Raw genomic sequence first — 27,825 nt, 5'->3', positions numbered from 1 at the left:
CTTGACCGGAATAGAACCCGGGATCCTTCAGTCCGCAGGCCGACACTCTATCCACTGAGCTAAACCGGTTTCGGCTGTTTCTAGTTTTCTATCCTTCTCCCTTTCTCTCTCTGTAAAAAATCAGTAACATATATATAAAAAAAAAGAAAAGAGAAAATGCACAAATTTAATTACATACCATACATTCATATGGGAACCCTGTATACATGAGACAGAGATCCCACATACGTGAAAGGTTCAAAGACCGAAAGGGAAAATAAAGTATATATCACATTCTGAGTTAAGGACCACCTTGGATATTTAGAAAGAAGGAAGGTAAGAAAAGCAGATGTTTAATAATTAGTTTATCCTGCCATATAGAGAGGCCAAAAAAGGTTATCTCAGATAATCTCTTACTATGGGAAAGGCCTGTAATTCGATTCTTCTAGGTAGTTAACAGAGGCAGAAGTTTCTCTTAAGCCTATAAGGTCTTGGTTGCCTTTAGGCACTGTTGGAGTGACTTTTTCTGAATCACTACAACAGATCATATAATTGTACCAAATAACAGAGAAAAAGTAATAACCGATTAAAAAGTAAAAACAAATGAAAGATTCACAGTAAATAAAACAGGAAAAAAAATATTTCCCTAAATAATTAAATCCTGGAGATGAAGAACTAATTCTTTGTAGCTAACACATACCTAGCAAGAAATATGAAATGCTTCCATATTTAATAGAAAACTATATTGCTGCTATAACAAATTAACACAATTTAATGTTTTAAGACAACACAAATTTATTATCTTGCAGTTCTGTGGGTTAAAAGTTCAATATGGGTCTCTAGGGATTTAAAATCAAGTGTCAGCCAAGAGTGCATTCTCTTTCAGAGGCTCTAAGGGAGAACATGTTTTAATGTATTTTTCAGCTTCTCAAGGCTGCCTACATCTTTGGCTTATAGCTGTCTTCTTCCCATCCCTCCCATCACCTTCTAGGCCAGCAACAGGGATGGAGTCTTTCTCACACTACTCATGTCTTCTTTCCTCTTCCACTTTTAAGGGCCTCTTGTGAATTTACATTAGGTCCATCTGGATAATCCAGGCTAATCTCCTATCTTAAGGTCAGCTAATTACAACCTTAAATTCCATTTGCCACCTACATTCCCCTTTGCCATGTAACTTAACATATTCATAAGGTCCAGGGTTTAGAACACGGAAACCTTTGGAGGGTCATAATTCTGTCTACCACAACTACAATTCTATGTATAATATGCATTAGCAAAATTTGCATATTATCACTCAAAAATTATTTATGGCATATCATTTGAAATGTTACAAATGGCCCTAACTGGTTTGGCTTAGCAGATAGAGCATTGGCTTGCAGACTGAAGGATCCCAGGTTTGATTCTGGTCAAGGGTATATGCCTGGGTTATAGGCTGGATCCCAATAGAGGGCATGCAAGAGGCAGCCAATCAATGCTTCTCTCTCATCATTGATGTTTCTATCTCTATCTTCCTCTCCCTTTCTCTCTGAAATCAATAAAAATGTATTTTTAAAAATGTTACAAATGGCTTCTGATTTATAAATTTAAATAACAAATTTATAATTTACAAATTATAAAGTTTATGGCCAGAACAGAATTAACATAAATTTTACCAAATTAACACAGTAAATTCATCTCACCCTTTCTAATTTTTCAGGTATAAGCTCTTCTTTGAGACCCCTGGCTTCTTCTTCTTCATCGTCCCTTTTTTTCTTTTGATTTTTTTGTTGACGCTCCCTTTCCGCATGCTTTCTCTCTTCTTCTAATTTAGCCTTTTTCTGAGCTCTTCTCTGCTTGCTAAGCATTTTCTTCAATTCTTTGGCTGTCAGGTTTTCTATAAATATCCAAATGCAGTCAATGTTTCATTTTTCTTCATATTCTTATACAATATAAACTATTAGGAAAGATTTTGGGGGGGAGGGGAAAAGGCAACTATACAAAAGTTTTTAGAAAGTGTATTTCTTAAAATATATTTTTATTGATTTCAGAGAGGATGGGGGAGGGAAAGAGATAAAAATATCAATGATGAGAGAGAATCACTGATTGGTTACCTCCTATACACCTCACACTAATGACTTGTGAGAAAGGGAATCGAACCACGACCTTCTGGTTTATGGGTCAAGGCTCAATCGCTGAGCCATGCCAGCAGGGCTAGAAAGTGTATTCTTAATGGCTAGCACTATATATGGCACATAAAATACAACCAGTAAATGCTGCATTGACTAAAATTAACCAATTCTAGCCCAGTTCTGCTTCCTATACATGACTTTAGGCAAACCATCTCTTTCATTATCATTTCAAACTGTGTAAAGGAGGGCTGATGATACCAACCAATATTCTCTTAAGGGTATTTCAAGAATAAGACAGTGTATATAAGCACACTTATGATCTCCAGACACCACATAAATATCACAAATGAAAGGTGAGAAACTTGCCTCTATGCTATTTTTCAAATATTCCTAGATATTAACATTTTAGTGAATAAAAGCTATATATTCTCATTAACATTATTAGATATGAGAAGTTTGTAAGAATAATTATTTTTCCCTAAGGAGCTCAAAGCCTTTTTTAGTGACAAATAAATAATATCGTTAAAGAGCCTAGCCAACAGACATTTATATTTTTCCTGAATTGGCCTTACTGAAGACAAAAATAAAGATTCCAAGTCATTGCATTGGAGTGATTAAGTAGCATCAGCTACAAAACATTATCCTGCTGCTTTTCCTAAGTCTTCACCCAATTTTTTTCACACACACACACCGTCTTCACATCCATGTGACAGTGTACTTTTCTATGTATTGTTTACACTAATATCATTCTTAAATGTAGTGTTCTTTTCAAATTTTAAAAAATAGTTCTATCTCAGTTACCTGAATTTATTTCTTGTTGTTTGCTTTCATTAGTTAAGGGATTATCATACAATTTCAAGTATATTTCAATTGCTGATCTAGCAGCCTTGAAATAGAAGGCATGTCTTCTGAGCATATCTTCTAATCTCAGAAGATCAACATAGGCACGAAGAGTCATCTTTCTCATGCAGTACGTATGGAAGTCAAATTGATCATCGGTTATCTCAAGAAAATGCTTAAAAACAAAATCACAATTATTTCTTACATTTTGTCGATAATGTCTACTTTTGAAAAGAAAAGCATAAAGAGCCCCAAAACGTTTTAAACACAATTTCACTTATTTGCCCTCTCCAGTGTTTAACACTATGAAGGACAACAAGTTCTTTGCATAAATCTTAAGTTTCTCTTTCTACAATTGATTATCATTCATTAGAAATCATGTTTTGTGATGATACTCAATTTCTATGTAATAAGTCAGATTTTTAAGTCTGGAAAATAGCATATACTGATATTTTACTTTTAATTAAAAATTTCTCCTTAGTATTCTTCAAAAATCGGCATGGCAGAGTTTAACAGCTCTGACTGAAGACTATATACTCTAGATTCACACAAAATGTTTATATATCAGCCTGCTCTTCTCAACTATGAGCTCTTCAAGAGTTGTCATGTCTATCCCCACTGCCTGGCACAAGGCCCAACACAGCAGACACTCAATAAGCACAATATTGGCCAATTCAAGAGATCAGTTGCTGATGAGGCATGTGACTTCAATTATCTAGTTCAGTGGTTCTCAACCTTTCTAATGCCGAGACACGTTAATACAGTTTCTCATGCTATGGTGACCCCCAACCATAAAATTATTTTCGTTGCTACTTCCTAACTGTAATTTTGCTACTGTTATGAATCGTAATGTAAATATCTGTGTTTTCTGATGGTCTTAGTTGACCCTGCTAGCGGTTCCCAACCTGTGGAACCGCTGCTATAGTGCCTAAGACCATCGGAAAACACAGATATTTACATTATGGGGGTCACCAAAATATGAGGAACTGTATGAAAGGATCGTGGCATTAGAAAGGTTGAGAACCACTGATCTAGATCCTCGATTACTTAAGTTAAAAATAACATGTATATTGCCAATTTCATAAGGTTGTTAAAGATTTTTTTTAAAAAGAGCATATTTTAAAGTTCATTCTAAGCTGTGAATTGCTATACAGAGCATTATGGTTTTCTCTCGCTCAATAAGGTACCCTTAATTACCTACATTCCATTTTAGCCAAAGTTCTTAGTCTGGAGCATATGTATAAACCGAATAACATTTTCCTAAGGAGAAAGCTTGAGGCTTTCATCTAATTTCAAAGGGTCCATGGTTCCCCAAAAGTTTAAGCACCAATCCCTTACACTGAAAGGAGATTAACTCCCTAGAAACAATTTATATTTTATTTTATTTTATTTTCTTCCCTATATGCATCTCTACCTGCCTTTTTTTTTTTTTTTTTTTTTTTTTTCCTCTCCTACTTTAGCTTCTCCAAAAACAGAAAAAAGAATGATTCAACACACCAATATAGAGCAAGCTCTTCCACCTTTCATCTTCCCTCTATCCTGGGGCCTCGTAATTCACCATGCAGAGGACAAATTAATGTCCATATCATTTGATAATTTTAGTTGTCTTGGTAATTAGAAACATACCATACAGAGAATTACATTAAGTGCCTGAGATTTTAAAAAAGGAGAATTTTAAGATAAGACATATACAATGTACACAATAGAAAAATGAACATATTAGTTTTATTTACTATTTTAAGAATCATGCTTTAATGATGTTATTATATTTGAAAATTGCATTCCTCCCATCAATAACACAAGCCAATTCATAAATAGCAAGCTTGTTTTTTTTTTTTTAAAAAAGAATTATATATTTCATACAGTTGTTCATGATCTTCCTTGATGTCAATCAAGTTATGTCTAACACAGTAAGAATATCTTAAAATTCAATAAAACTGAGTAAGGAAAATGACAGTGCCAAAATTCATGGAGATGAACACTTTAAGAGGTGATAGGACCTTTTTTTTAGGCTGAGAAACAGCACATTTCAAGAGATATTCCTAGCAGCATTAGTAAACATCTCAGAAGGAACCACAAACCTTTAAAGCCTCCTCTTTATCAGTAACAGCCCACAGGCTGCCTCTCTCCAGTTAATGTCTTCCATAAATAGGATAACCATCTTATCCACTTTGCCTAAGGCTTTCAGTTTTTCCACTGAAAACCTTGTGTCTCAGGAACTTGCTGAAGACCTCCAAACTTGGATGTTGATCACTCTATAATAAATAAACTAATGGTGGTAGCCAGATATGACTAGATTAAATTTGAAAACATAGGTACTACAAAATAATTTTGCTTTTGGGAGAAATGATGTTTAGAGAATCCTACTTAAAAACAACTAAACAATGTTAGGTTGATTTTCCATTTTTTAACTTTTTATTTGGAATAATTATAGATACAGAGGAAGTTGCAAGATAGTATGGAGATGTTCTGTACACTCTTCCTTCATTTCCCCCAAAAGGCTACATCCTACATATCTATAATACAATATCAAAACCAAATGACTGACATTGGTATAACTTGTGTTATACAGTTTTTTAGATTCGCGTAGCTAATACCACAATCAAGATACTTAACTGTCTAATTACCACAAATATCTCCCTTGTACCACATTTTGAAGTGACTTTCAGATCTCCAAATTTATAAAACATAAAAATATACTAGATAACACAGATAAAGTTAGTTTTCCTGAACTTTGACTAAATATGAACATGATAAGATCACTTAGCTCACCGTAGACTCTAGGAATTCAAATTTTAACATACTGTTTATGCCCTTAACTCATCATAAACACTAGTTCTTTCTCTTTCTTTTTCTTAGTGATAGGAAATAATATAACGGAGGAATTGCTTAAGTTCCAAAATTAGGCTTGAATCAAAGTAAGACAAGTCAGCAAAGAAGTAAGAAATACTCTTCAGAGCTTAAGAATGTGGTTTTCATTAGGCATTTGCTATAAGGCCCTTGCTACCATTCCTTCTGAGTTACTGGAGTAGACTAATAAGAACTTACACACAGAAAAACAACAAAAACCTCTGACTTAAGATATTGTAATAACTAGACCAAAGAGGACAATAAGCAACACTATTTTCTTTATAGAGAAAGAATGTGCCAATATAAAGCATGTGTCAATTTGATAAAGATTAAGATGCACTAGAAGTTATGAACTTCCTATAGTTCTGAGCTATCAGAAATCCTACATCTTATCAAAAAATTTTAGAAATATGTATTGCTGCTCTGTTTCAGATTCAAATCAGTACACTAAAATAAACAGAAATCAATCATCTGAAAAACGGGAAAAGAAAATTCAACTTTTTAAAGTTGATTTCAGAGAAGAAGGGAGAGGGATAGAGTGATAGAAACATCAATGATGAGAGATAATCATTGACCGGTTGCCTCCTTCGCGTCCCATACTGGGGATCAAGCCTGCAACCCAGGCATGTACCCTGACCATGATCAAACCGTGATCATCTGACTCATAGGTTGACACTCAACCACTGAGCCACGCCGGCCAAGCGAAAATTCAATTCTTGAAAGATAAAATAGTTTAAAATTTTATTCTGAGCACAAGTTTATACTCAATATCTTAAAGACAGTTGTTTTGCTTTGCTTTGAATAAAACTCAAGTTCTAAACATCATATTAAGTTAGACTCTCTCTAACCTGTATATATAAAATCCTAAAATCCTATAAGGGGGGCAAGATAAAGACAGAAAAAGTACTATACTGGGCCATTCTAGTATTCTAACATTTCAAATCCAGTTAGTAAGAGCTCAGAGTACATAATAAGTAATATGGGTCCCAACTGAAACTGCCTCAATGGAAGAATGCTAGGAGGAGTTCTAAAAGGCACAAGACTTAGCCCTTATTTGAACTTATCTTTCTATTCACTGACATTTTACTTAGAAGTAAACTATAGTTTTATTTTTGAAAGGTGCTCATTTCTTTACTAAAATATTTTAAACTCAGGAACAAAAGTAACTCATGCAGATACCTATTATAATAAATATTTTAATTCAGTAATTACTCCTAAATCAATTATATCATTAAGAATTTTCTAGATTACTTAATTATATTAGAAATTAATTTGAGTCACTCGACAAATTTTAATCTCCCTATTTGTACTAGGCATTCATATATACCCACTAGATGAGTTACGTCTTACTTTTAGTATGAATTCACTATGAAAAGACTAACTTACAAGTAACATAAGAACAGGCTCTTGTTTATCTGCTTCTACCGTGTTTCCCCGAAAATAAGACATCCTCCGAAAATAAAACCTACTTACAGGTTTCCTTCTGAAATATAAGGCATCCCCCGAAAATAAGGCCCCCCTAGGCTAAACATGAGAGATTTGGTCCACTGATTCTGAAAGAAATGGAGTCACAAGAAATTCACCAGGAAATTCAGGAATTGGATTGTTATGATGATGTTCCAGAAGATGATGTTCCAGAGGATGATTTTTGCTCCATTTTAATCTCGACCAATGATTTCCTATACTTTTTTCCTTCAAAAATGCTTTGTCGCCGAGACCGGTTTGGCTCAATGGATAGAGCGTCGGCTTGGGGACTGTAGGGTCCCAGGTTCGATTCCGGTCAAGGGCATGTACCTTGGCTGCGGGCATATCCCCAGTAGGGGGTGTGCAAGAGGCAGCTGATCGATGACTCTCATCAATGTTTCTAACTCTCTATCTCTCTCCCTTCCTCTCTGTACAAAATCAATAAAAATATATTTTTTTAAAAAAATGCTTTGTCAAATCATGCTTTTTGAACTAGAAGTACAGCTGATTCTTGAACATAGGCTTTTTATAGTTTTTAAAAATCTGTGTATAAAGAATACCTAGGCAGTTCAAACCCATGTTGTTCAAAGGTCAACTCTATTTTTGATCCATGGTTTGAAATCCACATATGCAAAGGACAGACAATAGTTATAGGATAATTTTCAACTACAAAGGAGTTAATGCCCTAAGGGCCTTCAATGTTCAAAGGTCAACTGTACTTAATCTCTGACCTTACAGAATTTTACTTCATGTTATTCAGCCAAAATCACTAAAAATTCCAGGCAAAATATCTAAATAAAACTCAGTAATGAAATCATAGTCTAACAACCTTCAAAAATATTAAAAAGCAATTAGTAGTATAGCTATTAATGCTAGGGAAAATGGAAGTGAAGCTGGAAGGTTCACAATTATGATGATCCTAAGGATACTCAAATTTCATTTTCACAGAAAATCTAATAATTTCCAGTTATGGTCCTGCTGGAATTACTGATCCATAAGTAAACAATCTGTCTCTCACCAAGAATGTCTTGGTTAATGAAAAATGGATCTTTTCTAATTACAAACAGTCATCAAGCTACTGATCTACGTTTGTATCACAGAAGAGTCTAATTTACACAATGCTTGGTTATTTTCTGGATAGTTCCCTTATCATCCAAGGACTTTATATTTTCAAGAAGCTGAAAATAGTTCCCAGAGATATAACCATCAAGCCCAGACTTAAAAAGAAAACAAAGCAAAAACTAGGTTATTTGTGAAAGGGCTCAGGTATAATCCTAGCTCCAGTTCCCATCAAAAGCCACCCCCTAAGATTTAGCCTTTTCTTTGGGTAACCTCAGAAATTTCATACGGGAAAAAGGCCAAAGTGACTGCCAGAGTGCAGACTTCAGGCTCACCTGACTATGATGCCTGCGGTTTAATACTGCGTCAGCATGGGAACAGTGGTGCCGATTGAGCCCAACTGAGGACTGCTGAGGACTGCCTCAGGGGTGCATTTGTGGCTCTTTTCCTCCTGTTGTCCATTTGGAAGGAGAGTGCTTCAGAGATGACAAAGAACAGGAAAACAAAATTCACACAAAGGAAAAGAAAAGGCCCCTCACTAAGGCACATCACACACATCATCCTAACAGCAAGTAATAAAAATAAGCCTGCAAATCAGTCACAGACTGCTGTACAAAATACTGAATGTGAGAACAAATATCCTGGGAAGACAAACTGGAGAGAGGCTGACTACTGAGCAGATCCTGACATAAAGGGGAAAGAGGTTGCCATCAGCTTGTGTGTCCTTCTAGGCTAGTAATGAAAATCAAATAATGGCCCGATTAGGGAATAGAGATTTTGAATATATGTTATTAATAGCAATAAGTTACTAAATTAATCTTTTACTTCTTCCTTTAGACAAAAATATGGAGATGTTGAAATCATAACTATTTGAGGATAAACAAAAGCAATCATTTATTCACAACCTCTGAATGTTTGAAAGGCTAAAGGTCAAGAAATTTCCAGAGGATAAAAGAGGTAGATGATCCCATGTTGAAAAATACCTGCTTTTTTTCGTCACTTTACAGGAAAAAAATAAAGTCAAAATTCTATCAACTTACCCTTTCTACTTCATGGCATTTTTTCAAGGCATCCCCATATCTCCCCAACCGCTGATAAGCTAAAATGCACTCTGTTTGAAACCACATACACTGCATTTCATTTAGATTTTCCATGGCAGATGTTCCTTCCTGAAATAGAAGCATTCATTAATATAAGAAGCAAATAACAAAGGAGATTCAAAATATCTCATTTTCTCTTTTACAACTATAGCTACAAACATTATGATAATAGCAATCTATCTATATAATAAAAGTCTAAGAGACTGTTACAGTGTAAGGACCAGAATGACCAGTTGCTATGATGAGCACTGACCACCAGGAGGCAGACGCTCAAACAGGAGCTGCCCCCTGGTGGTCAGTGCGCTCCCATAGGGGGAGCTCTGCTCACTCAGCCAGAAGCCGGGCTCACAGCTGGCAAGCGCAGTGGTGGTGGCGGGAGCCTCTCCCACCTCCACGGTAGCAATAAGGAGCAGTGAGCTGAGCAATAAGGAGCCTGCCACTAAGGAGCAGTGAGCCGAGCAGTAAGGAGCAGATTGCAACAGGGATGTCTGTCTGCTGGTTTAGACCCGATCCCTATGTCAGCAGGGAGACATCCCCCGAGAGGTCCTGGACTGCAAGAGGGCACAGGCTGGGCTGAGGCCCCACCTCCCCCACCCACCCCCAGTACATGATTTTCATGCACCAGATTTCCAGTTAAAAAATATATTGATGGGCTACCAAAAAGCTCCTATCAATCTAAAATTATATGTCTTATTTATCCATCTCTGTTGAGGTATTCAACACTCTACCTAAGACTCCAGTTTACTGGCCCTAGCTGGGTGGCTTAGTTAGTTAGGGCGTCCTCCCAACACACCAGGGTTACGGGTGTGTTCCCCAGTCAGGGCACACACAAGAATCCTCCCTCAGGGGAAGGGGAGGTTGATTGTTGGTGCTATTGAGGCCTTGAGGCTAATCTTGTGCATGGTAGTGGCTGTTGCAATGTCTCAAATAATTTTACTGGTACAGCCCACCAAGAGGCCAGAGGCAGAACTTATGCTGACTATGAATCAGTGAGTGAATGCATGGGAGGTGTTTGTAAAATGTATGAGAACATCTAAAGAAAATGCATCCCAACAGCCCCTTATCACGTGATATCAGCCAGTTATTTGATTTTACTAGAGGCCCTGTGCACAAGATTCATGCATGGTGGTGGTGGTGGTGGTGGGGTGTTTGTCTTTCAACCCGACCTGCACCCTCTTGCAATCCAATACTGCTGGCTCCTAAGTTTGCTTGCTTGCCTGATAGCCCCTAACCGCCTCTGCCTACATGCCTGATTGTCCCTAACTACTCACCTGCCTGCCAGATCGCCAGTAACTGCTTGCCTGCCTGCCTGATTGCTCCTAACTGCTTGCCTGATCACCCCTAACCACCTCTGCCTCAGCCCCTGCACCAGGACCCAGGCTTCCCTCTTCTGGCTGGCCACAGGCACCTGGGACTCTGGGCAGTGCTGCCTGGGCCCCTGCTTTGTCAGGAAGAACGTCCAGAATGACATCCAGAAGACATCTGGTCTAATTAGCATATTACCCTTTTATTAGTATAGATTTATGATCTGGAAGACCTCTGCTGTCTTGTTCACTGAGCTGATACCCAGACATACCAGCCTCATAACAAAGACTGAATTAAAGAGAAGATCTACGTGCTCTTCCTTGGCAGGTCCAAAATACCAGGAAATAGTTGTGCTGGAAGCACTGGGGATTGGAGGTGAGCTAGGAACACAGATGTATACAGCTATCTGTAGTGGGAGTTTTGTATTATAGTAATCCTGTTTCCATTTTGGTACACTCTAGACTAGGGGTGTCGAACTCAATCAGAGAAGGGGCCAAAATCTAAAATCCAGCCTAAATCGCGGGCCGAATGGTTTACTGAACAGTCATAAACTGACAATGTCATAAACTGACAGCGGAGTGCAGTGATGACAGCGCGGTACGGGCCACATTGCAAGGCCTGACGGGCTGGATTTGGCCCGCGGGCCTTGTGTTTGACACGTGCTCTAGACAGTTGGAATATGTTAGATGAAATGTGAGGATCTTGTTCAATATTTTTTTAAATAAATATATTTTATTGATTTTTTACAAAGAGGAAGAGAGAGGGATAGAGAGTTAGAAACATCGATGAGAGAGAAATACCGATCAGCTGCCTTCTGCACACCCCTTACTGGGGATGTGCCTGTGCCTGCAACCAAAGTACATGCCCCTGACCAGAATCGAACTTGGGACCTTTCAGTCCTCAGGCTAATGCTCTATCCACTGAGCCAAACCGGTTTAGGCTCTTGTTCAATCTTAAAGTCCCATCACACTCGCCACTTTTTTTTAACGTAAACATTGTTATGATGATTTACAATGAAGTTTTTCTTTATCAATTAATGTTGGTTCCAGTTAAAAACTGTTCCATAACATATATCTGCTTTATAACATATATTGTACTAAACCTTCTTCAAGTTGGGGTGGAAGATGGTAACACAGTTTAATTATGTCCTAAGATAAGTTTTAGTGAAAAACAAATATTCTTTAGTAAAAAAACAAAAAACAAAATTAATCAACCAGTGCTGAAACCGGTTTGGCTCAGTGGATAGAGTGTCGGCCTGTGGATTGGAAGGTCCCAGGTTTGATTCCGGTCAAGGGCATGTACCTTGGTTGCAGGCACATCCCCAGTGGGGGCTGTGCAGGAGGCAGCTGGCGATGTTTCTCTCTCATCGATGTTTCTAGCTCTCTATCCCTCTCCCTTCCTCTCTGTAAAAAATCAATAAAATATATTTTTTAAAAATCAACCAATGTATAAATAAGTGGAACAACACATCAGTGTTTCTCTCTATATTTTCTTCTCTAAAAATCAATCAATATAGTATAGCCCAGCTGGTGTTGCTCAGTGGTTGAGGATCGATCTATGAACGGTCACAGTTTGATTCCTGGTCAGAACAAGTTCTCCATACATAACCAGGTTGCAGGCTTGATCCCCAATAAGGGCATGCAGGAGGCAGCTGATCAATGATTCTATCTCATCACTGATGTTTCTATCCTTTCTCCCTCTCCCTTCCTCTCTGAAATCAATAAAAATATACTTAAAAATTAAATACAAATAATTAAAAGAGGATTCCAGATTTCTAAAACTGAGTTTTTAATTGCCAAAACTTTATTTCAACTATTTCAGATAGCAATCCTATGAAGAATTGCTTATCTTCTGCCTATTAAGCAAAAGGTATTTAACTTTTCTTTGCTTACTGAGGATCACTATTATGTACATCCACTAGAGGCACAGCGCATGGAATTTGTGCACGGGTACTGTCCCTAGGCCTGGCCTGCGATCAGGGCCATCTTCCCCAGCTGTCCCCAGCCGGATCTGCCCCCCATCCCCCACCCCCAGCTCTCTATTCGCCATCGTGTGATTGGAGCCTGCCAGCTGGGGAGAGGAACCAAAAAGTCAGTCACTCTGCCCGCTCGATAGCCCCGCACCCTGTGTGTAGGGCAAGTGGTGGGGTGCCATCTGTGTCTCCCGCCACCCACCACTGGTTCCCATTCACCACTGGGCAATCAGAGCCTGCCAGCCAGTGAAAGAGACCAAAAGGTGACCATTGTGCCTCATAGTGACTGGAGCAGTTGTTCTGGTCATTCTGCCATTAGGGTTAATTCACCTATTACCCTTTTATTATATAGGATTACTGTCAAATCTGTCAGTAATAGGTCCAAGCCTGCTTTTCAGTTTCCCAGTCTCCTCTCTCCATGTTAGGCTTAGGAAATCAGTTGTCACTTTTTTGGTACCCATGTATCTACTTCTAACAGCATCTACTGCCCTATGCCAACTTTTCTCCTATGAGCTGACTAAACCAAATAATGGAATCTGTTAAAATATTTGGTAATTCAGGCACAACGTGAATTCTGAGAACAACGTAAGACATAAAGCACCTAGTTTCAGTGCAGGGGTACTAGAGTATTGTCACATTTTTTAAATTATTTAAAAAATATTTTATGTGAACCCAGAAAGATGGCAAAGGTACATTTACATAAATAATTCCAATCTTCAGTTCTTTAGCATACCCATTTTTTGTTATCAGTTCAATTTTCAGAATTCTTATTAAAAGTATAAAAACTAGTCAGAGAAAGATAAATATCACATGATCTTACTCATATTTGGGATATAATGATCAACATAATTTGATGAACAAAAATAGATCCAGAGACAAATGGCAAGGGAGGTGAGGGGGGGTGGGTTAGAGAGCAACCCAAGGACTTGTATGCATGCATATTAGCATAACCAATGGACACGGACACGGGGGCAGTGGGGGTTTGCCTGGGGAGGGAATGGTTGGGGAGTGGGGGGGTCAGTTGGAGGAAAAAGAGACATGTAAAACTTAAGATAATAAAAAAATAATATCCACAATACTAAAAAGTATAAAAACTGTTTAACTTTAGGTGAATGAAAGTATGAGTGCATTTTATTTCTTCTTTATAATTACATATATTTTCCATTCCTTAATGACAACTGTTTATAAGAAATTTAATTAAATTTCATTTCAAAAACTTTACCAACTAGAACTATACAACTTTGCATCAACAACTCTATAAAAATTCTAAAACTGTAAAATATCTGCAAGAAGGAAATAAGAGTATTTCACTCACTCATTAGCAAGCAGATGCAAACTGATTATTCAAGATTGTTAGCAGTTCTCCTCCTGTAGCTTACCATGTTATCTACCACAGGTGACAGATATGTCTAGCCTATGACCAGTATGGATGAACTGAACAAGCTCTCCATACAGCATGGCAGCTGCCAAGAGTGGATGATTGAAAGCAATTATGATGAGCAAGCTAGATTTTAGTGATTACTCTCAAACAGCCAAACTTTTCCCTTCTTCTCATTGCCCTGACTTTTTCAGACACATCCTTTCCTAGCTTTCAAAATTGTGATACAGTGGAAAGGGGCACCAAAAGGTTGAGCTCGGGAGAAACCAAGATGGTGGCATAGGGCAGACACCTGAATGCAGCCTACCACAACAATTTTGAATTTAGAACTGGAAAACAGGGGAAACATCGCCCTGAAGCGCCAGACGGCTGGCTACTATCCAGGAAGGAGAGAAGGTACGCTGAGCTTCAAAAACTGTGAAGGTGCGGAGAACTGTGTGCGCGAAAAGGCGGCCGCCGGATTTCCCTGCTGGCTTACTCCTGGCGCGCAGAGAGGGGGGCTGAGTTCACTGCTGGCTTACTCCAGGCACTCAGAGAGAGCGGACAGCTAATGCGCGGCTCGCTTTCTTGTTCAGGAAGAAAAGAGAACCACCCTATTGCTCTGATAGACAGCCTCAGTCAGGGAGAGGCCAGACTGTCAGGCAGTGGGCAGAGATCTCTCAGAGATGTGTGAAGCCAGCGGCCATTACTGCAGGACTCAGGGGAGGGCTGACGGGGAAACAAAAGCTTGTCTGCACCATCCCGAGACTCTGCCCCATCCAAGCGGAGCATGGAAGCCCTCTTAGAGGCTGGCTTTCTCGTTCATTCACTGAGAATAGGACTTTTCTAAGGAGAGACTGGCGGGAATCCAAAACTTGTCTGCACCTATACCAAAAGGACTCACCGCGAATAGGACTTTCTTAAGGCGAGACTGACAGGGAACCAAAGCTTGTCTGCGCCACCCCAAGACTCTGCCCCCTCCAAGCTGAGCACAGAAGCCCTCCTAGCTGAGACACTGCTGATCCTCACAGCCAATTGACTTGGAGATCAACGCTTCCCAGTGATACCAACAACAAGCAAGGCTTAACAACAAAACTGTACACACAGTCCACAAAGGCCTACACCAAGACTGTCCATATCAGGTAACTGGGAAGGCTGAGCTACTGGACTCTACCAGAACACCTAGCACACAAAAATATTCCATCAAATCAGAGAAGAGGCAGGAAACAAAGGAAGGAGATGGAGGATAGTAAAAGAATGGATATTGAGTTCAAAACTACAGTTATAAGGTTTTTCAAGAATTTCCTAAAAAAGGCTGATAAAATAAACGAGACCTATAGGGTATGAAAAGGGATCAACTAGAAATAAAAAGGGATCAACTAGAAATAAAGAAAACATTGTCTGAAATAAAAAATATTACACAGAGTCCTAAAAACAGTCTGGAAGATCGCAGGAATCAAGACAAAGATTTGGAACACAAAGAGGACACTCCTCCACAGAAGCAAGAAGATAAGAGAATCCAGAAAGTTGAAGATAATGTAAGAAACCTCTGGGACAATTTCAAGCAAACCATCAGAATTATGGGGATCCCAGAAGAAGAGAGAGAGCAAGATACCGAAAGAATACTGGAAGAAATAGTGACAGAAAACTTCCCCCACCTGGTGAAAGAATTAGACTTACAAGTCCAGGAAGCACACAGAACCCCAAACAAAAGGAATCCAAAGAGGACTACACCAAGACATAATTAAAATGCCACGAGCAAAAGACAAAGAGACAATATTAAAAGCAGCAAGAGAAAAGCAGGTAGTTACCTATAAAGGAGCACCCATACGACTGTCAGCTTATTTCTCAATAGAAACCATACAGGCCAGAAGGGAATGGCAAGAAATATTCAAGGTGATGAATAGCACTCTAACCAGCAAAGCTATCACTCAGAATCGAAGGCCAGATAAAAAGCTTCACAAATAAAAAAAAAAGCTAAAGGAGTTCATCACCACCAAACCAGAATTATATGAATTGCTGAAGGGGGTTCTTTAGGAAGAAGAAGAAGAAGATAAAAATAAAAATTATGAACAACAAATACATAACTATCAACAAGTGAAACTAAAAGCCAAGGGAATTAAAAAAACCTGATGAACAATATTAACTGTTGAATATAACAGAATCAGAGGTATGGAAGGGGAGTGGATTCTCGGGGAAAAGGGGAGAGGGAGATGTGGGAAGAGACTGAACAAAAACTGTGCACCTATGGATGAGGACAATGGGGGGTGGGGAAAGGGCAGAGGGTGGGTTGGGAACCTGGTGGAGGGGAGCAATTGGGGGGGGGGAGGTGGAAGAGGAACATTTGTAATAATCTGAATAAAGATTTATTTAAAAATAATAATAAATAAATCAATACCTTAGATTTAAAGTGAAAAAAAAGAAAAGCTTGAGCTCTAAGCAATATTTATTATGCGACTAAAGATGATTGAAGTAACCTCTTCAGAGGCCCAATCACAGTGCTATAAAATGTGAGACAAACACATTAAGTGCTACATGAACATAAACAGTATTACTATTTTCCTATTTTTTCCTCTTAATACTCATCTTTCTTGCTAATACCTTTCCCCAACATTTCATCTGCCACTTTACATCTGCTGTTGATCCCATGGCTCCTGACTTTTAGAAACATTAGTCACTAAAGTTTCTGCTCCTATACAACACAATCCTAAAATCTAGATTTTAGAGTCAGAGACACCTAAGCTAGAATCCTGGCTCCAAATAAATGACAAACTGGGTGGTCTCCAGATGGCACAGTACCTGACCTCTCTAAATTATTTATTATATACTATGATGGTAATGATAGCATAGGATTAAGATTAAATAACATCATATACACTAAGTGGCCAGATTATTATGAACTCTGAAAGCATAATAATCTGGCCACTCATTGTATATTCTATATAATAAAAGACTGATATGCAAATTTTCCCCTCAACTCGGAGCTCATCCAGCAGGCAAGCCGGCCAACCACCCTTGTTCCCTCCCCCTGGCCAGGCTGGCCAGACCCCATCCATGCACAAATTCATACACCGGGCCTCTAACACACACACACACACACACACACACACACACACACAACGAGTGGCCAGATTATTATGCGTTTGGAGATCATAATAATGTGGCCACTCAGTGTGTGTGTGCGTGTATTCTTTTTTATCTTATTGTTAATCCCCACCCAAGGATATTTTTAGGAAGAGTGAAAGAGAGAGGAAAAGACATAGAGAAACATCAATGTGAAAGTGACACATCTATTGGTTGCCTCCTGCTCGAACCCAAACAGGGCCCGGGCCAGGAAGGAGCCTGCAACTGAGGTATATGCCCTTGACTGGAATCGAACCTGGGACTCTTTAGTACGCAGACTGACGCTCTATCCACTGAGCCAAACTGGCCACAGCTCTACTTATCTTAGTTCTACACAGAATTCTATGAGCAATTCTCAAGTAAAACACTGTAAAAATTAAACAGCAGTAACAAATTTATAGTGAGACAAAGAACTGTAAATATAATATCACACACATATAATATCACTTAAGTATGGCATATTGCTTATTTTTGTATAAAGTTATGTTGCTTCCGCTAATGCTTTTTAAATTTTAATCCTCACCCAAGGATATGTTTCTACTGATTTTAGAGAGAGAGAAGAGAGAGGAAAAAGGAGACAACAAACAAAAAAATCTACATGAGAGAAACACATATCTGTTACCTCCCATACACACCCTGACTAGGGATCAAACTCAAAACCTAAGTATGTTCCCACGTTCCCTGACTGGGAATCGAACCCTCAACCTTTGGTGTATGGAAGGATGCTCTAAACCAACTGAGCCACCCAGACAGGGCTGCTCCTACTATTGTTTTTTAACCATTCCCCACCAGAAGCACATGTATACACATATACACTCAACCTTCTCTGTAAGAAACCATACTTAGGGTACGAGCTAAATGGGATTTGAAAAAATAACAAAAATTGAATTCTCAAGAAATTTAGTGGCAAACTTCAAAAATCACCACAGAACTGGTTTAATTTTACTAACTCATAATTACATACTATTTCCTACCCTTGTGAACTTGGAGCACATTTCCTCTGCTTCTCTTATCATATTTGCTCGAAGCATATACTTTGCGCATTTGGAATTTATGAATCTATCAGCCGTGTCTAAAGACTGTGCTTCATCCATCCACTTTGCAGCTTCTTTGAGATTACCTATATGCTTTAAGATATTAAGATATTACAGAAATTATAGTTTATGATTAAGAGAATATGGATACAATACAAATAACAATGGTTTAGAAAGACAAATTAGAAATTTGGTGCCATTTTTGTAAAATTTATCTAGAAATCTTTAGATAAATTAAAATTCACACTTACTAAGAGCTGAATCAAATGATTAACACTGAGTCTAAAAATATGCAACCTAAAACTCTTTAGGATTATTAGAGTATTAGAAATAGATTATTATGGTTCCATAAAAGTTATTTCTACACAAAAATAATTCCAAGAGTTCTTATGTGGCTAAATTCTTCAATTATTCATAAAGCACGTCTAGGATTTTACCTTGTAAATTTTTGCTTTCATATAGAATAATTCTATTAGAGTTGGAGTACTAGCAATTGCAGCATTAATATAATCCAGAGCCAAAGAATATTGCCCAAGTTTATCAAAGTGCTGTGCCAGGAAATACTGAACCCAGAGTAGTGTTGTTGGGGGTTCCTTCTCCCCATTCTCTGCAATCAAACAAACATAAAATTATTATAGGGAAGAAGGCAAAGTAAAGAATAAAGGATATCAGATACTTTCTCTCCCCCAAAGCATAATGAAATTAATAATTATAATAATAATAAACAGTAAAAACCCAGCAAGATAACCAATTTCAACAGAAAGAGGTTATGACTTCCTGTCATCAAGTTCAAAAAGTAGCAGCCAAGCAAAGAAATAAGATACTAGTTTCATAGGCTTCTAACGCCACCCTCACTCCAAAGAAAGTCCTAAAGAAAGAAGGTAAATCAATTTAACTTTGAATTCTCAAGGCTGGGAGTGTAAGACAGCAGATCAAGAAAAATAGATTGGAGAAAAATGTCCCTAACTCCCACTGCAAGATTTTCACATAGGCAAGAACTGCTAGGACTTAACACTGTCAAGGCTTCAACACTAAGTCAGGGAAACCCAAAGTTGAAGGGTATGAAGAAGACTAGAAGCCCAGTGCATGAAATTCGTGCAACAGTAGGGTCCCTTGGCCTGGCAGGCAATCAGTGCCAATCAGGGCCTTCTAGCTGCTGGCCAGGGTCTTCCTTCATTCCAAGCCACCCCTTGGTGGTAAGTGAACGACATAGCGAGTGATTGAACTACCAAGGGGACACTATGCATATCAGCCTTTTATATATATAGATACTTTCCTGACAAGGTAGAAGTAACTCTATATGACAACAACACTCATATACAATCAGCTGTTATCCATCCTGTATCTTCAAGCTACAATAGGATAAAGAAATAAATACCAAGCTCTCAAAATAGATTATAGAAGTGGCTAAATTAAGTTCTACAGGTATAAAATGAGGAAGTAAGAATGAAAAAGAGAATTTACCCATACTATATCAGAAAAACTCAGGTCATCTGGACTAGCTACCAAATAAAACAACAACATGCAAACGCACAAATTACTATAACTTAAACACAAATAATAAAGAAAGGCAAAGAGCCTAGCATTTATCTTATTCCTCCTCCATAAATTATAGTTCAGAGGAACTGAATATTTGATAAGAAGTTCTTTATAAGATTTCTAACTAATAAATACAAAAGAAATGATTATTTGAATAAAATAAGAGATTGGGGCAAAGATTCTCAGTGGCTGCTGAAACCATTAGGTGAGAGGCCAATGAGGAATGCTTTAATGGGCAGATCAGGCTGGCACTGTCTGAAACCTGACCAACCTTAACATCACAAGGAGACAGAGTATCTTCTGCCTCAAGTTGTGATATAACAGGAAGTACAATGCATCACATATGAAGTACTCAAAAGGAACCTGATTCTAATCAAGCTTGTAAATTTATGTTTACAAAAAATATACATAGATGATAGCAAAACATATTAAATGATATCATGAGAAAGCAAATTAGCCAAATCCAGAATATGTGACATTACACAGACAACCTTTAAACAAATAACTTTTTTTTAAGGAAGTGGAGGACATTCCTCAAAATTAAAAGAATATCAGAGACATAAAAATCAAGTGTGGACTTTAGTGGGATCCAGATTGAAATAAACCAATTATACAAAGACTTAAGGTAATCAGGGAAATTTGCATGTACATGGGGTATTAGATATGGTATGAGAATTAATTTTGTGTTAGTCAGAACTGTGGTTACATCTTAAACATGTGGTTTTAAACAGCTAGTGATGTATACTAAAATAATGACAGGTAAAATAGTATGTCTGCTTTAAAAGTATTCCAGGAAAAGAAGTAGACAAAAGGTACTTCAAATAAGACTGGCAAAAATGTTCACAGCAGAAGCTGGGTGATGGGGACACAAGAGTTCATTATTCTATTTACTTCTGTATCTATTATATGGAATTTGTTTCAAACTGACAAAAACAAGGGAGCAATGATATATAAAAGACACGAAGAAACCAGACTAAAGTTACCATCTGCATCACTGAAAGCAATCTAGAGTATTTTTTGAAGCTGCCTTGATTTACATATGCCCCTATAAACAGAAAAACAAAGAACCAATTTTTATAGAATTTGAAGTAAAAAAAATACAAAAAAACAAAGAGGAGAAAGTAGGGATTCAGCAATAATGTATTTCAATAAAACTAACTGGCCCTAATCAGTTTGGCTCAGTGGATAGAGCATCGGCCTGCGAACTGAAAGCTCCCAGGTTCAATTCCGGTCAAGGGCATGTACCCTGGTTGCAGGCACATCCCCAGTAGAAGGTGTGCAGGAGACAGCTGATCAATGTTTCTCTCCATATATGTTTCTAACTCTCTATTCCTCTCCCTTCCTCTCTGTAAAAAATCAATAAAATGTTAAAAAAAAAAAAAGACAACAACACAAAAAACCTAACTGCATCATCTCTGGCAAGCCATTCAGTCTCTCAAGTCTTGTGTTAAAATAGGATTAACTCCCACCTCACATTATGGAAATTTTTAATTAAATAAAATTGAAGTGCTCTTTGTATTTTATTCACTAATTCAAAAACTTTTCAGTAAATAGTTATCATGTATCATGTACATAATAAACATAAGATAGTTTTAGTGTAAATTATTAAATATGGATTAAATGAGTAATCAAATTCCAGTTGAATCTAATTTAAACTTACCAAAAGGGCTAAAAAAGTCACATGTTTTAAGAGAGGCTTCATAATTAGTAACAAGCTCCTGGATCACAGATATCTGTCAAAGAAACAGTTTTAAATATTTCATTAAAGGTATTTATATTTATTGTAAATTAAATTAGATTTGGAAACAATATATAGCTTATTTCAAAATTAAAAATTAACTAAGCTACTAAAGTATCTGCTCTTCCCCATTTCCTATGTGGGGAAAAGTGAGAAAAAAACCACACACACACACACACACACACACACACACAGAAAACACACTGATCTCTTTATTAATAATAAAACAGAATCTCATTAATTTCTCATCCTAATAAGTAGTTTTAGGTTTTGAAGGACAAACTATTATTAGTTATTACAAAACCTCTATTCCTCCAATAAACACATGTGTATAATTTATTACTAAGTTAATTTATTTGCTTTTTGCTTCTCACTGTTTTACTGTGGAGTTGTAGGCCATTATATATTCAAATTTTCTAAAATGTCACTCATCATAAAAAAGTCAAAAAAAATTGATCTAAACTATACAGTAAGTTGATGAAAAAAGAGGTTAAGTAAACTAGATGTCCACTTTAATAAACAGATTTGAATTTCAATGCTACTCAGGTAGAACAAAAATATTATAAACTGCACTATAAATGTTCTATGTCCTGAAAGTGCCAAATGAAAAGTTACAAGAATTATAAGTGGCAGTAGACATTAAATGTACCTACTGATTTTAAATGCCTATTGATGTTAACTATTTAGAATAAATTGGAAAATAACCATCTTATTTGTGAACTCAAAGAAAAAAATAAGGTCAAAAGTAAAGGAATTTCCACAGCAACTATACTTTTTTTTACAACAAAGTTATGTGTGCATACTTTCTGTCTGACTTATATAGTATACAAGAGGCTTGATGCACGAAATTCGTGCAAGAGTAGGCCTTCCTTCCCCCAACTGCTGGCACTGGTTTCCCTCTGGCACCTGAGACCCAGGCTTCCCTCGAAGCCCCAGCTTCATCCAGAAGGTCGTCCAGAAGGACGTCTGGACTAATTAGCATATTATGCTTTTATTATATAGATATGGTTTGGGGATTGTAAAGTTTTGTGTAATGAAATCTGTTACAATGTCAAAAAAAAAGTGAAGGAAAACCATTAAAACTTTTAATAGTGTCTGACCAATATGGTATTATTTTGATAATTTGAAAGTTTTCTAGTTTTATAAAGTGAGATGCTACTAATATCACACAAAAAAAGAAAAGAATATAACAGGCAGGGTAACAATAACAATAATAAGCCATTAATTGTCACAAGTGCTTTAAACATGCAAAGAAAAATTAAAATTAGCTGAAAGTATAAAATGGAAAAACCAGAATTTAACCCAAGCAGCAAGGCTAGCTCTTAACTACTCTGCTATATTGGTCACCGATGTCCCCAGCATACTTACTACTCAAGGGCAATTCTTGACTCACAGAGTTACATTAAGACTAGAAACCAATAACTCAAAATGGATTAAGAACCTAAATGTAAGACCTACAACAATAAAACTCTTAGGGAAAAAACAAACAAACAAACGAACAAAACAAACAAAAAAAAAAAAACAGGACAAAAAAGCTCCCCAACATTGGATTTGGCAATGCTTTCTTATATATGACACCAAAAGTATTGGTAACAAACAAAACAATACAAAAATAGACAAATTAAACTTCATGAAAGTTTTGTGCATCAAAAGAGTCTCTACCCACAGAGTAAAAAGGCAACCCACAGAATGGGAAAAAATATTTGCAAATCATATATCTAATAAAAGATTACTATTCAGAATATATAGAGAACTCATAAATACAAACACACACACAAAAAAATCTGATTTTAAAAATGGGACAGGTACTTGAATAGACATTCTTTCAGAAATGACATAAAAATAAGCCGTAAGCACATGAAAAGAGGCACAGGAATAATCATTATAGAAATGCAAATAAAAACTATAATACAATGAGATACAACTTCACACCCAGGAGGAATGGCTAAAACAAAACAAAACAAAAAATTGAAAACAACTTGATGAGGATGTTAAGAAATTGGAACCCTTGTGCACCGTTGGTAGGAATGTAAAATAACATAATTGTTATGGAAAACATTATGGCAGTACCTCAAAAAATTAAAAACAGAATTACAAAATGACCCAAAATTCTATTTCTGAGTATATACATCCAAAAAAAGCAGGGTCTAGAAGAGATATTTGTACATCCATGGTCATAAAAGAATTATTCACAATAACCAAAACGTGGAAACAACCCAAGTATCTATCAATGAATGAGTATATAAGCAAAATACATACTTCATAGGAAGGTATCTAATATATTACATTAAATATGTTGTAAGTAGTAGGAAATACTTTATTCATAGCAATAATATAAACTGTGACTTCCCTTCCTGATTTGGAAATGGTTCCCCAGTTCTTTGAATGTTTTCTGGCCCCTAATGTATTTTTTTTTGTCATTCAGTGTAACTTTACTGTTTATTGCACATGATTTGAGGTCTTTAATTTCTAACCACCAAAGACTCAAAGGACTATTTTTTTCATGAAGTTTAACATTAACATCAGTGAATCCATGTATTCATGTGTTTTTATTGTAAACATTTGAATTATTTGCATTGTCATAGATCCTGAACTCATAAGCATGGACCATGCACAGGCTGGAAGCAAGCCAGGAAGCCACTCTGCAAGCAAGCAGTTACTCTGCATAAGAAGAAAAGTCATAGCACAACATTTAATGTCCAACCTGAGTAACTTCGGAATGTTACATATATTGATTTCTTAATTCATATAGTATCGGGAACTAAACTGCTTGGTTGGTGACAGGGTTGACCTGGTTTCAGGAGGATTATTCCTGAAATAATTAAGAAAAGAGGCTCAATCTTTTCTTGGTTGCTTGCTTTTCCCCAGCACCTTCATCTTTCTTCTCATCCTGGGGCATCTTCTCCTTCACCTTTACCTCCTACTTCTTCCTCCTTTGCATCCTCAAATTCTTCCTTGGCACCTTCTTCCTCTTCCTCTCCTTCCTCTTCATCAGCTACTTCCTTCTCCTTCTCCTCCTCCTCTTCAGCTTCTCCTTCAAAAGGGTGTTCATCCTTAGCTTCCTCTGCTTTTGCAGCCTCAATGGTCTCTTCCACCTTCATCTGCTCCTCCTGGACATGGCTGGTGTATTAAGAAGGGAAGGAGCAAGCGGATATCAAGTAGGAGCTAGTCTGTAAACCACCTTAGGAAGATCGACCAAAGATCTGGGAACTCCGGGAGTAGCCACTGGCTATGCTTACCACACTGGTGAAACTGAGCTGGGTCTTCTCACCTTCCAAGAGTTTCCTGTAAACTGCAATGTCAATGCCCCAAGCCACACTGAGGAGGTCCTGGTATTCTTTTAAATACCATGCCATTTCACTCTTTGTAGTTCTCAACTCATTTTCTAATTTGTTGACTTTGTCGTGTATAGCACTAACATCAGAGTTCTGTTTATCCTCCAGCTCTCGCAGCTGCTTTCCCAAAACTTAGTTCATGCCCCGGCATGCTTTGATCTGCAGGGTCTTGGCCTTGAGCAGGTGGCAGCTTTCAGATACCTCCTCCTTGGTGGTGCGCACCCCGTAGGTGTTCTTGGCAGTGCTCTTGGTCAGCATGGTGAAGCAGCTCTTGTACCATTCTTCTGCATTCTGCATGTTCTTGGCAGCCAGCCTCTCATACTAGGCGCAGATGTCCTTGAGCATGGCAGAGGTCGGACTTGGAAAACATGCCCATCTCCATGAAGATCTGAGCATACTGGATCTGCACCTGCAGCTCGGTGATATCCTCTTCATGCACCTTCTTCAGAAAGGTGATTTAGTTCATCAGGCTGTTGGTGCACTTTTCAAGCTCATCATCAGTGAGAGCCATTTCATCTGCACCTTTGCGTGCCTCCATTAGCCAGCCCTCTGCATCATCATGGTTCAGCACCTTTTCCTGGTAACATACCTGCAGGTTTCTCCCAATCCCTTCCAAGCCCTGGTGCCTGCTAACTGCCCACTGCCCTCTCCTCGCCAGGGACTGGCGCAGTGGGCCAGGGCCCATTCAATTTTCATTAAAATGTTAAACCCCGGCCTGCTCCACCGCTGTCCACAGTCAGCCCAGGGGCAGACAGTGATCCAAGAGACCCTGGACACCCAAACCTACCCAGGGTCCCAGTGGCTGCCTGGGCACTGTGGGTGGCATCAAGCGCTGCCCCCTGGCCTTGCCCGGTTACCTACCATTGCCTTGACCCAGCAGGCGACATCAGGCTCTGCCCACCTGGCCTGCCTGGTTACCAATGGTGGCCTGGACACTGCGGACGGTGTCACGCACTGCTCGTCAGGTCTGCCCGGTTACCAATGGACGCCTGGACGCCAAGGGTGCATAAGGTACTGCCCGCCTGGCCTGCCTTGTCCCCGATGGCAGCATGTACACTGTGGGTGGCATCAGGCGCAGTCTGCCAGTCCTGCCTGACCCCAATGGTTGCCTTGATCCCTCAGGCACTATCAGGCACTACTCGCCAGGCCTGCTTGGTTACCAATGGCTGAATGGACCCCAAAGGCCGCATCAGGCGCTGCCTGCCCCTCCTTCATATGCAAATTTCCCCTCCATCTTTGTTGCTTAATTTGCACACCATTCCTAATTGGCTGCGGGTGTAGCGAAGATACGGTCAATTAGCATTTTTATCTTTTATTAGTGTAGATAAACTACGAGCCCAGCACATGAAATCTTGAGACACAGAACCCAAAGTCCCGCAGCTCGGCGGGACCCAGAAAGAGTCCTGCAGCCGCTGCCGCCATGAGAGGCAAGACCCAGAAAGAGTCCCACAGCTACAGGAGGCAAAACCCAGAAATCCAACCATGCCCCAGTCAAGTCCTCCTGAGTCAAGTCCCCACCCATCAGCTTCCTGCTGATCAGTCGTTACGGTGTGATGACGTGATGACCACAGGCTTTTTATATAATAGATAGCATATTATTTACATGAAAATCTTTCTAAAACAACTTAGCAAAAAGACTGCAGCAAAAGTGAATGAAGACCAAATTTTACCTTTTCTGTATTGTAATATAAAGATTTCAAAGTAGTAAACAACGGTGGGCAGCCTTTACTGAAGTTAACTCTCAGGAACTTATCCATTAGCTCTCTAAATTTTTCACCTAGAAAGGAAAGTGTATTTTGTTATGGTTTAATGAATGTAAATAGTTCTCAAAATAATTTTATAAGTAAAAATCAATTCGGAAACAAATACACTTCTTGCCAATTTTTAAACCCAAAACTCAGTCAGCAAGCATGATTTCTTGTTTGTTACCAGCAAAAAGCCTAACACCAAATATCTCAGTTGGCAGCTATAGTTTTCCCTAGACCTAGGTTCAAAATATCGGAACACTTCCAAAGATAGATAAATAAAAGGACTATGCAGGTTTGAGTAAAAATATAGTCACCACTCTAAATATAACCCCCATAGCAAATATATATCCTAATCTCAACAACCAGCACTGATTCAGTCCTAAGAGCAAACAACTCATAAAGGACTCTGAAGATTATAAAATGATTCTACTGTAACCACACTATATTCTAGTAGCAGCCAAAATAATTTTTAAAAACTAAAGCAGTATTTACAAATGTTCCAAACCAACTAGTTATTTACTTCAACATTCATTCACTCCACAATCATCTACCAAGCACCTACTATGTGCCAGGCACATTCCCAATACTGGGTATTAAAGTTTAAAAATCATGGAACTTAACATTTCAGGAGTGAGAAAGACAATAAATAAAAGAACACATGTTATTAGACATTAGTCTGAACGCTGGGACATTCTAACATTAGAATTAAAATATTGTAAATACCCTATTTGCAATATCAAGTAAATAATTCTATTACTGTTAAACCTCCCAAAAATAATTTTGGTATCACTTTTTGAAAGCAGATAAAAAACTGAAAAAGGTATTAATATTAAATACAAGGTTCTAATTCAGCTATGGCTCCATGATTGAAAATTACCATGTACTAAGAAGTCAGGCACATGCCTGGGTTATGTGCTCAATTGCCAGTAGGGGGAGGTCAAGGAGGCAGATAATTGATGTTTCTCTCATCAATGCTTCTATCTCTCCTTTTCCCTTCCTCTCTCTAAAAATAAAATATATATGTATATATTTTAAAAGGAATGCTTGCTTGTCATAAATGGTTTAACGAAAAGTAAGGTTAAGAAAATGAACTCTCAAGGTTTCTTTATGAATCACACTTTACAAAAAAAAGCTCCAACCTGAAATGGTTATTTCTATTTGTTATGACCAACAGGGCTAAACAAAATATGTATCCTCAATATAATTACATGCCATAAAATAAAAAAGAGAAATTTAACTTTTACTGAGTGCAAAATTTATCAAATATAAAAAGT

The 27,825-nt window shown here is 38.0% G+C and overlaps 1 protein-coding gene and 1 pseudogene across 8 annotated transcripts in view; both read right to left on the bottom strand.

Moving 5' to 3' along the window:
• Window positions 1–27,825, bottom strand: part of NAA16 (N-alpha-acetyltransferase 16, NatA auxiliary subunit) — a 71,916-nt gene that overhangs the window by 14,226 nt on the left and 29,865 nt on the right. Inside the window, exons 9-16 of one of the 7 annotated variants that reach the window (XR_014794393.1) lie at window positions 26,474–26,580; window positions 21,391–21,463; window positions 20,714–20,775; window positions 18,629–18,798; window positions 18,132–18,284; window positions 9,341–9,469; window positions 2,889–3,102; window positions 1,659–1,852 (exon numbers count right to left, since the gene is read on the bottom strand). Coding sequence is in view for 1 of the 7 variants with exons in the window: in XM_084876542.1 (XP_084732668.1) it covers window positions 1,659–1,852; window positions 2,889–3,102; window positions 9,341–9,469; window positions 18,132–18,284; window positions 18,629–18,798; window positions 21,391–21,463; window positions 26,474–26,580 (1,040 nt within the window). In the remaining 6 variants the exon portion in view is untranslated. Of the gene's footprint in view, window positions 1–1,658; window positions 1,853–2,888; window positions 3,103–8,635; window positions 8,777–9,340; window positions 9,470–18,131; window positions 18,285–18,628; window positions 18,799–20,713; window positions 20,776–21,390; window positions 21,464–26,473; window positions 26,581–27,825 lie in introns of those variants that run through there. The other 6 variants (XR_014794394.1, XM_084876542.1, XR_014794398.1 and 3 more) reach the window with 6 other exon arrangements.
• On the bottom strand, window positions 24,299–25,664 carry LOC311618874 (neurofilament light polypeptide-like; annotated as a pseudogene). The gene has a single exon. The product of its transcript is annotated as a neurofilament light polypeptide-like (transcript).

The sequence above is a fragment of the Pipistrellus hanaki genome (assembly GCF_964339955.1).
Source record: "Pipistrellus hanaki genome assembly, chromosome: 3".
Lineage (NCBI taxonomy): Eukaryota > Metazoa > Chordata > Mammalia > Chiroptera > Vespertilionidae > Pipistrellus > Pipistrellus hanaki.
The sequence above is the reverse complement of the archived record's forward strand: the minus strand, read 5'-3'. Positions and strand labels throughout refer to the sequence as shown.